The sequence below is a fragment of the Lepidochelys kempii genome, chromosome 10 (assembly GCF_965140265.1).
Source record: "Lepidochelys kempii isolate rLepKem1 chromosome 10, rLepKem1.hap2, whole genome shotgun sequence".
Lineage (NCBI taxonomy): Eukaryota > Metazoa > Chordata > Testudines > Cheloniidae > Lepidochelys > Lepidochelys kempii.
This window is the reverse complement of record NC_133265.1, coordinates 44,297,803-44,310,518: the sequence shown is the minus strand read 5'-3', so window position 1 is coordinate 44,310,518 and position 12,716 is coordinate 44,297,803. Positions and strand designations below refer to the sequence as shown.

The following is a 12,716-nucleotide window of genomic DNA, read 5'->3' as shown; positions in this document are numbered from 1 at the left end:
CTGATATTCTATGATTCCCAAAAGCCTCAGGCACATGTGAACTGTCGTGTAAGGCTGAGACTACAGACTGAGACAAAAACTTGTAGAGGCTATTAGGGCCCCATGAACTCAATTTTCTGAGTGGGAACCAATGTTGACTTCCCAGTGTTTAGGATGAGACCCAGACAGTCGAATAAGCACAGCATAAAGCATACATGAGAAAGAACCTCTTCTCTGGACCTGCTCCTTAGTAACCAGTGGTCCAGATACAGGAAGACATGGATTCTCTTCTTCTTGAGGTATGCTGTCCTTTTTTTATAAAAACCTGGGGGACAGAAGACAGACACAGTAAGGATGTTTTCTGGCTCATCGTAGTGAACCACCGTTTCCAGTAGACTCTTCTGTGGCTTGGGAGGATCACCACATGAAAATAAGCATCCTAAAGGTCCAGACCAGCAAATCAGTCATTCTGAGTCAATGAGGGGAGGACAGCCGATAGGGTGACCATTCGGAACCTCACATATCTGATATATTTGTTGAGCCTGTACAGGTAGCCCTAAAATCCTTGAAGGAGTGCAAATTTTCATCAGGTTTGTCAAAAAAAAAAAAAAAGCACCCAACCATTGAAGAGCAAGTCCTCTATAGCCTGCTGCATGTTGGAAGCAACACCCAAATTTTCTAGCTAGGATGCGCTTTTCATAGGCACCACCGAGGCCTTCACTCTGCCTGAAGTATATGCTACAACAAGCACGGACTGCAGCGATGTCTTGGCTGCCAAGCAATGTTTGGTAATAAACCTCTGAAATTCCACCTTGGAGGCTTCGGGCAGCTGTTCTGTAAATTTAGACATAGTTATCCAATTTACAAAGTTGTATCTGGACAACAGTGCCAGCTGGTTTGCCATTCACATTTGTAGGGAAGAGGTAGTGTAGATCTTTCTACCCATTAAGTCCATCCATTTAGAGTCTTTGTCCTTAATAGCAGACTTAAATCTGCACTACTAAGCTCTGTTGTTTGCTGAAGTTGCAACCAGGGAATTAGGGGCCGGTTGGGAGTAAAACACCTCAAATCCCTGCATTTGGACAAAGTAACATTTTTCCAAATGCTTTGCCATAGGTGGCACCAAAGCTGGTGTTCTCCAAAGAACATTTGCATGCTCCAGCAGCACATCATTAATGGGGAGAGCCACTTTCTCTGGGGCAAAAGGCTGCAGGGTGTTTATGGGTGTTCTCCTGCAGGAGCTCTACCTGGATGCCCACGGAAGCAGCCACACATCACAAAAGGTCCTGGTAGGCCTTGAAATCCTCAGACACTGAAGGAGGAACCAGGCACTGCTGAGTTGTCCAGGGACAATGAAGAGGCCATTAGGTGCACCGACAACAGGTCTCAGTCCAGAACAGGTGGACCTGTACGGGACAGCTCCAGAAGCTCCACAAGGGGAAGAACAACCGATGTCTGAGCTTGGGGCGGGTCAACAGTCCCAGCCACCAATATGCCCAGTGATCTCGTCTTAGAGCAGGATGAGGATAGCAACATCTGTGATCAAGGAGTGTTCCAAGGGGACCACTGGGCACAAGGGTAAGGCATTGGTGGCCAGAAAGTCCTGGATACAGGTCAGGTGATGGAGAGCAGGAGGAGGAACCCGACCTGGATGTCAAGGAATCTGGAGTTTCAGGGGATAAAGGTGGAGCCAGCCTTGAACGTGCGAACTGGTTTGACTCATCTGTTGCCCACAGTGAGGAAGGGACCAGCGTTGTTGGTGGAAATGGCACAGCCAGCACTGAATATGCCTAAGTTATCTCAGCTGCTGGGAGCTCTGTCAGTACCGAAGTCAGCAGTGGTACTGATGCGGCCAATGGTGCCTAGATGGAGAGCAGGGAAAGCTGCCACAATAACATCAGTGCTGCAAAGTGCAGCCGTGCAGAGGAGTCTCCTAGTGCTGAGGAGGTCCCTTGTGCTCAGCCTGGCAATGGCCTCACTTCCACAGTCTGCAGCAAGGGATTATCAAGATGCGGTGCCAACAGACCAGAAGGTTCAGAAGCCCATTCAGGCAGCAAGACCGAGGATGCCATAGTCCTTGTGAAGTCTTGGACCTCAGTATGGAAAGGCAGAGGAGGTCCACTGCCACCTGATATGTCACCGGTGCAGAAAAATAGCAGGTACTGGCATTGCCCTCACTGGTACTGGACTCAATGGACGCCCAAGAGCTGGAATCAGAGTCAACAATACTGGGTCTCCCATACCTCTACACAGTGTGGGGGAATAGTTGGAAGGACCTGCTCCATCCCGGATGCCGATAATAGCTGTACTCTTCATGGAGGAGAAAGAAGAGTCTCCACGAGAAAGGGAATGGTCTCGACTAGTCTTATAAGAACTTTTCATCAGTGTACTCAGTGGGGAGTGGGTTCTTCACCTCTTCAGAGAGGCGCCAGTTCCAGAGCACAAGCCAGTACCACTCACTGAGATCAATGGCAGCCTCCAATCCGACGGAGGCGCGGTGGTGGCCTGCTCGAGAAGGTACAGCTTTAGGTGAAGATCTCTAGCCACTTGACTCCCTTTTGTGAACTTACAATTAAAACACTACTCTGTGATGTGAGGCTTGCCTAAGCAGAGCAAAGACCTTGTGTGAGGGTCGTTGTTAGAAATCATCCGCACACACAACGGACAGTTTTGAACCCTGGTGAGGACATCACCAGGGAAAATAACTAACGCGAATACTAAGGATACTATCCATATACAACTAGAACAATTAAGTCAAAGCTAAAGGATTGTGAGGTTAAGCAACACACAGAGCTCCAACTCCAGCCATGGGTGGGAAGAAGGAACTGAGGGGAGGTGGTGCTACCTCAGATAGCCAGGGAGAGGCTATGGTCATGATGTGCAAGTGCCACCACTGCTAGGCAAAATTCTCCAGCTCCATTGTGCTGGGTGTGCATACACCCACGTGAATACATGGCTACCTCGACTCAAAGAAGAAACTAAAATTTCCTGGGGGGTTTTAAAAAGATTTTATGGGAATTTTAATACTCTGTACTTATATTTTCTAGGGTGAAAACATTAACAATAGCATGAATAGCAGCAACCTCTGTCAATTGGGGGTTAATGATTTCACAGAGCAAAACAGACCGTTTTAAAAGAGTGATCTACAGCTGTTCTTTTCACATTTCGTAAACCATTAATGAACATAAAACAGTATCTGTTGAACTGAAAATAAAGCCACCCTGACAGACTTTGGTTAGTGAGACCATGTTTTTAATTATTTAGTGGCTGCTTCAGGCGGTTTTCAGATATGCTGCCTTGTTTCTGCTTTAGTGAAGCCGTTTTCCCTCTAGCTGCCATAGTACTCCTAGAAACCACAAAACCACTTCTTTGGAGGAGAGCTGAAGGATGTGGATTCATCAGAGAGCTCCTCTGCAGCTACTTCTTGCATGATGTCATTGCTTAGACTTGCATTCAAAATGTCTCCGGCTACACTGCAGGGCTCAATCCATATGATAACACACTGTACTTAAGAGGAAACTCCTGGTTTTAATTTAACTCCAGAAAAATGTTTAATGGCTCAGACATTAAGTATCAGAAAGCATTGACATGAGAATCTGAAGGGAAGAATGATTGTTTTAAGTTTGTACATCTTAGTTAAAAATAGATTTCTAATTAATCATGTTACACTCCCCCACCCCCCAAGTACAGTGTTTGATTTATTATAGTGTTTGGTGGATCATTATCTTTATTTTTGTAGACAGTTTTGTATGTGGTAATTGTTAAAATTACATTAAAAATCTGTACAACTTAATTAAAATGTATATTATTAATGAAATAATAGATATTTGTCTTCAACATAAAATCAACCGCTGTGAGTGATATTAAAATCAAATGCATATTTAGGCTTGGAAGAATTCTATTTTTATTTCCATTCATAAGTGGGACAGATAATACCAATGTTTATTTTTAAGCAGTTTTTTTATTTTAATCTATTTAAATTTTCACAGTTTGGGAAATTATGGGTGTGGGCAAACAATTATTTAATGAGAGTAGACACAGATTCAGAAAGATAAAGCTTTATAAACTTCTAAAACAAATTGTCAGCATCACATCAAAATACAAAAGTAAATATCCTTACACCCAGTTTTTAATATGCATTCACTAGTACATTTGTAATAAGCCTAATTCAAAAATCTAAATACTAAGATTTTGACTTTAATAAAAGTGGCTTTTTTCCTACTTTGCCTATCTGAAAATTTTCATAATTATACATGAACATATTTTTGTCAGTCTGTGTGTGTATGGTGAAATTGACATTTACCGATAATTACCAGTAAAAATGTAATCCTTTCAAGCCTATGCATATTCAGTCATTGCATTTTGGATTTAAACACCTTATGAGATGTTGAAGGGTGTTTTGTTTTGTTTTTTACTTTTGGGGTTATGGGGGACAGAAAATATTTAATGGCTCAGTAGTTTACTATGTATTGTGGAACCACAGATTGTGGCTACTTAAGACACAGTACTGGGATAGAGAGGCATGCACTAGTTAGGATACCTTGAATAAATGCATTCTTGCCCAGTCACTGAACAAATTCCAGCACAGTTGTTAAAGCAATACTAGGACTCTTACAGGCAGCTTTGTTACTCAGTGATGAAAAAGGACTTGTCTTCACTACGGGAGTAAGCCGACCTAAGTTACACTACTCCAGCTACTGGTTGACGTAGCTTAGTTCGACTTACCCCGGTGTCTTCATGGCACTGAGTCGAGGGGAGACGCTCTCCAGTCGACTTCCCTTATTCTTCTCAGAGAGCTGGAGTACCAGGGTCAATCAGAGAGCACTCTGCTATCCATTTAGCGGGTCTTCACTAGACCCACTAAATTTATCCCTGCTGCATCAATTGCAGCAGTGTCAATCTCCCCATAGTGGAGACCAGCCCACAACCTTTGTGGATAAGGGAAAGAAGAAAAGTCGGATGACAGTAAGATAGTCACTACCCCTTTTATCTTTGAAGTCTTGGGTTGAAATGTCATTTAGGGCAAATGGGAAAGGTTCAGTGGTCTCATAGTGGGGCTCTTTTCAAACTCCCACACATTCTGGTATGGCTGACAGTTTTTGCTCATGACTGGAGTAACTGAGGGTGGTGCAGGTCAGGCTTCAGATGTACTGGTAAAATTGTAAGTGCAGAGCCAAATTCACCACTTACACTATTTATAGCCAATGACACCAGTCTCCACATTAACGGCCAGATTCTGGTACCCTTGTTTACATTGAATAGTACATTACTCCTCTTAAAATGTCATTGACTTCAAAAGACAAGGGGGAGAGACTTAAGTAGCCTTGCATTCTGAAGGATTCCAGACCCCTGGGTAAAGGATCACTCAACCATCAATGAAATGTCGTCACCTCTGACCTGTAACATAGTTGCTGTTTCACAAGAGCTTATGGTAGCAAGTGGAGAATAAACACTACAGATGAGGAGGAAAATGGAACCTTTTTGTATTAGCTGGTCCAGTGCCAAGTGAAAAGATGGAACATTTTCTGATCAGCTCCAACGCTAACAATACTGCAAAATTGATTTTGAAACAAATGCAAATCCTGAGTGAACTATGCTAGGATAACATCTTCTGTAAGGTTTCTCCTGACATCAGGTTTTTTAGCAGAGTGTTTGTTTGGTTCCGGGATGAAGGTGACATTTGTTGTTATGAGTTTTAAAAATTATTATTATTTATTAAATAAAGTTAGAGAAAATATTCAGGCATTCAAAAGTTTACATGTTCCACCAAGTCTGATGTGTTTCACTCTATTTTTTCTAAGCTTTAGCTCTTATCCTGATATCCTGGGTTCTTTCACTTTCAGGGAATTTATCTGCTGTTTTGTTTTGATCCAAATAAATGCAGTTGAGCATATGACTGCAAATAGCAAAGAACAATAAGGTCCATCTTTTTTGTTCCCTCTGCTCCTCTGATGGAGAAGTAGGGATTCCAGTGCAATTACACCGCACACACAATTACACATCATGATTGGAGTTAAACTGGTTAGAGCAGGATCAGTTATAGTACTAGTAGGTAAGGTTAAGGAAATAAAAAGTCTACTATAGAGACAGCCATTGCATTCGCTTCACACAACAGAGTGGGATTACTTTTCAAGAACAGAAGCTAGAGTTGGGCAGAATGCTGTAACTGAAAATGTATCTACTCTATAACCTCTAGTGAAATTGTGCCTGGAGGATCACACAGTGACTTTGCAGACCTATTCCTTTTCTCACCCCAGGAATGGCATTGCTTCTAATTGAAGAACGCAGTTTTGTGGGAACAATGTTGTTCTTCGGTACATCAAAATAAACTCATTCATCTTCAGATTCTTTAAGTCTCTTTCAACAGAACTTCAGGGCCTTCCTGATATTAAAAAAGTCATGCTACCACAACTTTATCAGAGGAAAAGAGCACTGGGATGGGAGAATATTATATGTTTAAAGGAACACTTTACATGGATTGATAGGGAGGTTTACACAGAGTCCACAACACTAGAGAAAAGATTCTGGGTCTCACTATAACTGTGCTTGGGGCAGGCCAGAAGGAAAAATAGTGGCTTCAGATCACACTGATTCCTCCTGATCTTGGTTTGTCCTGGTGCTGGTCCAGTTCGCCGGTGAAACAAAGGAATTCAGGGCTGCTATAAATTACACTCAGCTGCCCACAAACCCAAGTAGTTGTTTCAGCAGCTGAAGATTGCTGGAGCACCCTGGTCAAACCCCTATGCCAAGGGCCAGGAGCAGGGGTGAAGCAGAGTAGCCCCTAGGCAAGGGGAATCCTGAGGGGTCTGGTTAAGCAGGTTTCCTGACACATTTGCATCACTGGAATAGAGCAGCTGGAGTACAGAGGAGGCCTAGATCTGTCTTCAAGGTAGGAGCAGTCTGTTTAACAGGAGACTTAATTCTGAATATGGGCCAGAAAAACTGTTTGGAAAGGGGTGCTGGCCTCTTATGTACCCCTTACTGGCTCCTGAGGTGTAGTAGACGTGACACCCTGCATGAGCTATATCCTCACTGAAACCTTGATGGAAAAATCCAGGATTGAACTGTAAGGATGTTTTATAATCGTAAAGAATCTCTCTAACACCAGAAAGAAAAGGAGTACTTGTGGCACCTGAGACTAACCAATTTATTTGAGCATAAGCTTTCGTGAGCTACAGCTCACTTCATGACTTAGCCACTCCGATGAAGTGGGCTGTAGCTCACGAAAGCTTATGCTCAAATAAATTGGTTAGTCTCCAAGGTGCCACAAGTACTCCTTTTCTTTTTGAGAATACAGACTAATATGCCTGCTATTCTGAAATCTAACACCAGAAGTAGAATTACTTCAGACCCAGATCTGTAATAAGAGAGAGATGTAGGTGACCTGTATTTTAAGGGTTTCAATCATTAGTGATATCTTCATTTTAGCAGTTAGGATTCCTTTGACATTCCCTGAACAAATGTATCTGCAAACATATCTGCAAATATTTGAAACTCAACACTACGCCCCCCACAATTCTTTGGGAGCACAAACAAAAGCGTGCCATGGGACCTTCTTCCCATCACATCACAGATGCATAGTTCTGTGTATTATAAAACATGCAAGTACTTTTTTGTCCAAAGAAGAACTGTGGATGAATTCTGACCTCTATACCTATGAGAAACACACTTATGTGAATGTTAAGGGTGGACAACCTTGACTATTTCCCTATAATATTACTTCAGTTTATAGCACACGCCTCTTTATAAATCAACTTCTAAAATCCTTGCCACTTCAATTACAGGTTTCGGTTGCTGAGTTGGATATGATTATGTGACAAGGGCAAAGCAAGAACGAACCAAGGGCAAAAGACAAAGTTAGCCTGGGAGAAACATTCACAGGGTGGTTCTGCAACAGAACAAAAAAATTCTCCCCTCTGAAATGATCTTTACCTGCTAATGTGAAGAGTAGACTTACCGCTGGGTTTTCTCATTGATGGTGTTAACTCCCTGAAGATCTGAAAGGGGCGTTCTTGGGCTTTTCCGGGTAATACCTATGGAAGCATATCAACAAGAGTTTTTACACCCCTCTTCACAAGGAGAAAATTAGAGCAGCAACAGCTTTTTGTTGGCTGCAAATGAAAAAGAGCAATATGTATTTGTCATGGCACATGCTGGGTATACAAAGTAAGGGGTTTATGAAGGAGCCATGGCTGCTGAAATATCAACTGACTACTGACGTCTCATGTTCTTTGACAAGGAGACATAACTTACTAGCAATTCTGCTCGCTCTAGTCTGCCTCTTCCCCCAGCACCCGCCAATACAACACGTGAACAATTTGTCAATGGTGTACTTTCCACTATTAGAAAGCAAGATGGGAGGAAAACTACCAATCAGTCACGACGGATATAAAGATACCAGTTTACCTGCTTCCTGTCAGTCAAAACACTTCAAAGCAGTAACATGAAAAACATAGAAATATAATAGTCAATCACTCCATCAAGAAGGGAATTGGTTGGGATAGAGAGAGAGAAATAGCTAGATTACTACAATTACCAATAATTGTTTCTTGTTGTATGCCACTGCTTCTTCCCCTTCCTAACAAATGAATATACACTGACATAGTAAGCAGTATGCTGTTGGGGGTAATCTTATCTTCTACCAAAATGGAATCCTCTGAAACTTATAGGTTCAATTTTCAAGGCCTGATCAACGTGTGAGGAGAGTATGTTGTAACAGCTTTGTAGATTTTAATGGCAGATGGTTCAACTGTGTCTGCCCAAAAAGTGGAAATGTTTTGGGTGCAACGAAATTAACAGAAATAAAGGAAAGATATAACTGTTTGCAGGCAATGAAACATTGTTTGTATCCATCCAGCAACTGATATTTAGAGAATTTACAACCTTTTCATCTGATCATGAAAACAAGTAATTTCTTAGCTGTCTAAAATCTTGTGTGAACCAAGAAATTTTTTAGAATACACGTAACATCCAGCAAGTGTATATTCCTTTGCCCTGAATTCTCCAAAATGATGGGGAGGGGAATGGGAAACTCTAGGAAAAAAGGAAGTCTAAATTGTCTTTTGTAATAAAACATAGGAGGAAATGCAACACTACCTTCTCTTAAAAAAAAAAAAAAAGAGTTACCCTGGGGTCAGTGGAATGAAGTCTCATACTCCCTGGCTGGCTGAGATAACAATCATACTAAATATGTCCTCTTAAAAGGTGAGCATGTGGAAGGAATACTTCTCTTATGAGAGAGAGGGGGAAACTTGTTAAAACCTGTAGTAGCATACCACATTCGAGGCCAGTTAGGGAAGCCTGTATAGCTTTTACTTTGGGCTTTGCAAAAGAAACTACCTAAGTAACAAGCTCTGAGATCCTACCTCACAGATCCTGATGGAGCCAATACAGCTATGCTAAAAGAGTTCTGGGACCCTCAAGGGGCTCACTTGGAGGTTCTAATTAAAGTCAACCCATAGACATTTTAAAACGTACTGACGTGTAACAATGTCCTCCTGTAATCCTCTTGGAACACTTTTTTTTTTTTTTTTAAACAATCCAAATCTGATTGTGAGTCTTTGAAGTCGATAGCTTCCAACGTTCCTCAAAACAGGTCACAACCGCCCTGGTGCACCCCACTCTCAGATATGTTCAGCCTCTCAGTTTGAGGCTGTCAGAATTGGCAAAGGGGGTACTTTGATGGAACAGATCCAGCCACTCTGGATGCATGCAAAACTGTCCTGCAGTTAGGTCTACAGGTTGAGAACAACCATCACCTCAGAAACTAATTTTTGTCTACTCCCAGAGTTTTCACAGAATCAAGTGAATAAAAGGAAAAAGGAGATGACACTGTCCCCAAATTCCTTCCTCATGCCCCACAAAACATATCATCTCTAATTCCTCTTGGATTGAATGTCTGGAAGAAAAAGCATGAGAGAGAGACCTTCTGGGACAAAAGAAAGTCCTATGATAAAATGAAGAGATCAGCTAGGTTGGCAGGGGTGGCAGGTTTGTATAATTTTTGGTGGTGCCCAGAACGGGTCCAAGTCCTGCCCCGCCCTGCACCCTCACCTGCCTTGTAGCCGATATATTTTTTTTGTAATGTAAAAATGGACTGAAAACAGTAAGCGTTTAACAGTTTCCCTATATTGCACAGTGTGTGTGTGTGTGTGTTTGTGTGTGGGGGGAAACGAGGGCTCTGGGGTGGGGCCGGGGATGAGGGGTTTGGGATGTGGGAGGGGCTCAGGGCTAGGGTAGGGGGTTGGGCTGTGGGGTGAGGCCAGGGACGAGGGGATCACGGTGCAGGAGGGGGCTCAGGGCTGGAGCAGAAGGTTGGGGTGCAGGGGGGGTGAAGGCTCTGGGGATGAGGAGTTTGGGTTAAGGCCAGCAAGGGAGCACAGCGTAGAGCTGCACGGCAGCCGCCCAGGGCGCAGGCAGGGGCACTCCGGGGGGGAGCCGCACAGGGTGGCAGGTGGGGCCGGGGGAGAGACCCAGCCCCGAACATTGGTGGAGCCAGGCCCCCAGCCCCTGAATTTGCTGGAGCACGGGGACACCACCACATAACTCACTGCCCCTGTAGGGTGGTGCTGGTCAAAAGAAAAACTTCCACTTACAAACTGATGTACAGCCAAAGGGTCAGATCTGGGATGTTTGGGGGGCATTTTCAGGTTTCAGAAAGCTGCATATTGGCTTTCGTCAGATCTTCTCGAAAGAGGTTAATTCCTGTGAAGAAGAAAGCAGCCAACTTGATTTTTACATGTGGTTTGGTATTCCATCAAAGACACTGATGCTGTCAATGCCATTTACTGCACTGCAAATCAGGAACTATCACATGATGTCTCCCAAAAGACAGGGAGTGAACTGGGTGGAGACTAAAAATGTACAGATAACTTAGATACTGATTTAGGTCAGTGGCTACCTATTTGGGAATCTTCTCAGATCTATGTTCTGTGCCTGGGCACAAAACCAGAATGGGTAGCCAGTTTGCAAGCCCTAAGATAGCTAAATCAGCCCTCTTGTTAGTGCAGCTTATGTGTAACCCAAGGAAACACAACAATGTTCATAAGAAGGGCAAAGGGAGAACATGGATGGAAGTGTTAACTTTGATGACTCACCTGAAGAGAAACAAAGTGAGTGAGGTAATAGCCTTTTTGGACGAACTTCTGTGGGATAGTCAATCTCCAAAGCAGGGGGAAAACTGCAGGAAACTGGTTGATTGCTGCCCTCATCTGAAGTGTCAAACTGCTTCTTAGAAGAAGGGTCTGACTGAGCAGAAGAAGGGATGGGCAGTCCTCATTTTTGCTGTTTGACTCATCTCCTGAAGGACTCCTGAGGCCTGGGGAAGGTGTGCTGATAGCACAGGAATGGCCCAGATCTTTGAGCAGTTTGTATTCTACAAAATTATCTTTTCATTGAGGCACATAGATTCTCAGTGACCCCAGGGTTGCTCTGGAGAGAGAAGTCCTTATGCTCACTGAAGAGCTTGGGTCCTTCAAAAGGGAGATCCTCCACCATGTTCTGTACTTCTCCTGGAAGACCCAAGGACTGGAGCCAGAATACTGTCCTCATGACCACTGGTGTGACCATGAATCTGGAGGCTTTGTCAGCAGAATCTAGGGCAGATTGGTGGGAGGTTTTTGGGACTAACTTGGTCTCTGTGATGATGGACTGAAACTTCTCTCTCTGGTCTTGTGAGAGATGTTCAGTTAAGTGTGTAAATGTTGAGTATGTGGTAAAGATGTATTTTGCCATCAAGGCCTTTTAATTTGCAATAAGAAATTGAAGAGCAGCTGATGAGTAGCTGTTTCTGCCCAGTAAGTCCAGCCTCTTGGATTCCTTGTCTATTGAAGAGGGTCTAGATCAAGTCTGATGGCTCCTTTCATTGGCTGCACCCACCATTAAGGAATTAGAGATAGGATGGGAAAAAAAGTGGTCCATTCCCTTTGGCAGGATGTAGTACTTTTTATCAGATCTCTTACAGGGTGGGTGGCATTGTGGCCAGTGTTTGCCACAGTTTAAGCGTAGGGGATAGCAATGCCTCTCTACTGGGTAAAGCAATTTTTTCTTTTGGATTGATATTCAAAACTGTCCACCAAAGAATGTTTGGTGTGACTCTTGGAGTTCCTCTAGTAGGATCTGGAGAAAGTTTATCAGCCTCTTCATGAGGTTCTGGAATGTCCTGAAATCATCAGCATAGGAGGGTGGTAGGCATTACTACCTCATCTGGAGATGAAGTGGACTTAACTGAAGGAGGTGAGATCTCCTCAAGTTGAGGTTCTGGCTCCTACTGTGCATTGCCCAGTACCGAAGAAGGGCAGAGTACTGGGGGACAAACAATTGGTGACATTGAATGGGACGATACCTGTAGTATCTTCTTGGTATCCTACAGAACTGGTCACCAAAATGGCCCCCGGGATCCCAATAATCACTCTGAGGAGGAGAACTGGGGAAGGGTCCACAATGATAGTGCTAGTCTCTGTGGTGCCCAGTAGGTTCTCTAGGGTCTGCCTCGTTAAAAAACTCATGGGAGCTTGATGGTATGGTACAGAAATGGATTCTCATACCGAGAACTCAGAGTCCAATAAATCGTCTTGGGAGCTAAGTTGAGATGCCCCAAGTAACATGGCTGGTGCTGCCACCTGAAGGCTTAGGCAGGTGTTGGCTTGCAGCTGTCTGGATGAATCATAGAATCATAGAATATTAGGGTTGGAAGGGACTCCAGAAGGTCATCTAGTCCAACCCCCTGCTTGAAGCAG

At 43.5% G+C, this 12,716-nt stretch overlaps 1 protein-coding gene across 4 annotated transcripts in view; it reads right to left on the bottom strand.

Annotated features, from left to right (window-relative positions):
* The window catches only part of MYO9A (myosin IXA), a 464,628-nt gene that overhangs the window by 71,456 nt on the left and 380,456 nt on the right, over nucleotides 1-12,716 (bottom strand). For all 4 annotated transcript variants that reach the window (XM_073363174.1, XM_073363176.1, XM_073363175.1 and 1 more), the window contains one exon: nucleotides 7,937-8,012. In XM_073363174.1, the coding sequence (XP_073219275.1) occupies nucleotides 7,937-8,012 (76 nt within the window). The remainder of the gene's footprint in view (nucleotides 1-7,936; nucleotides 8,013-12,716) is intronic.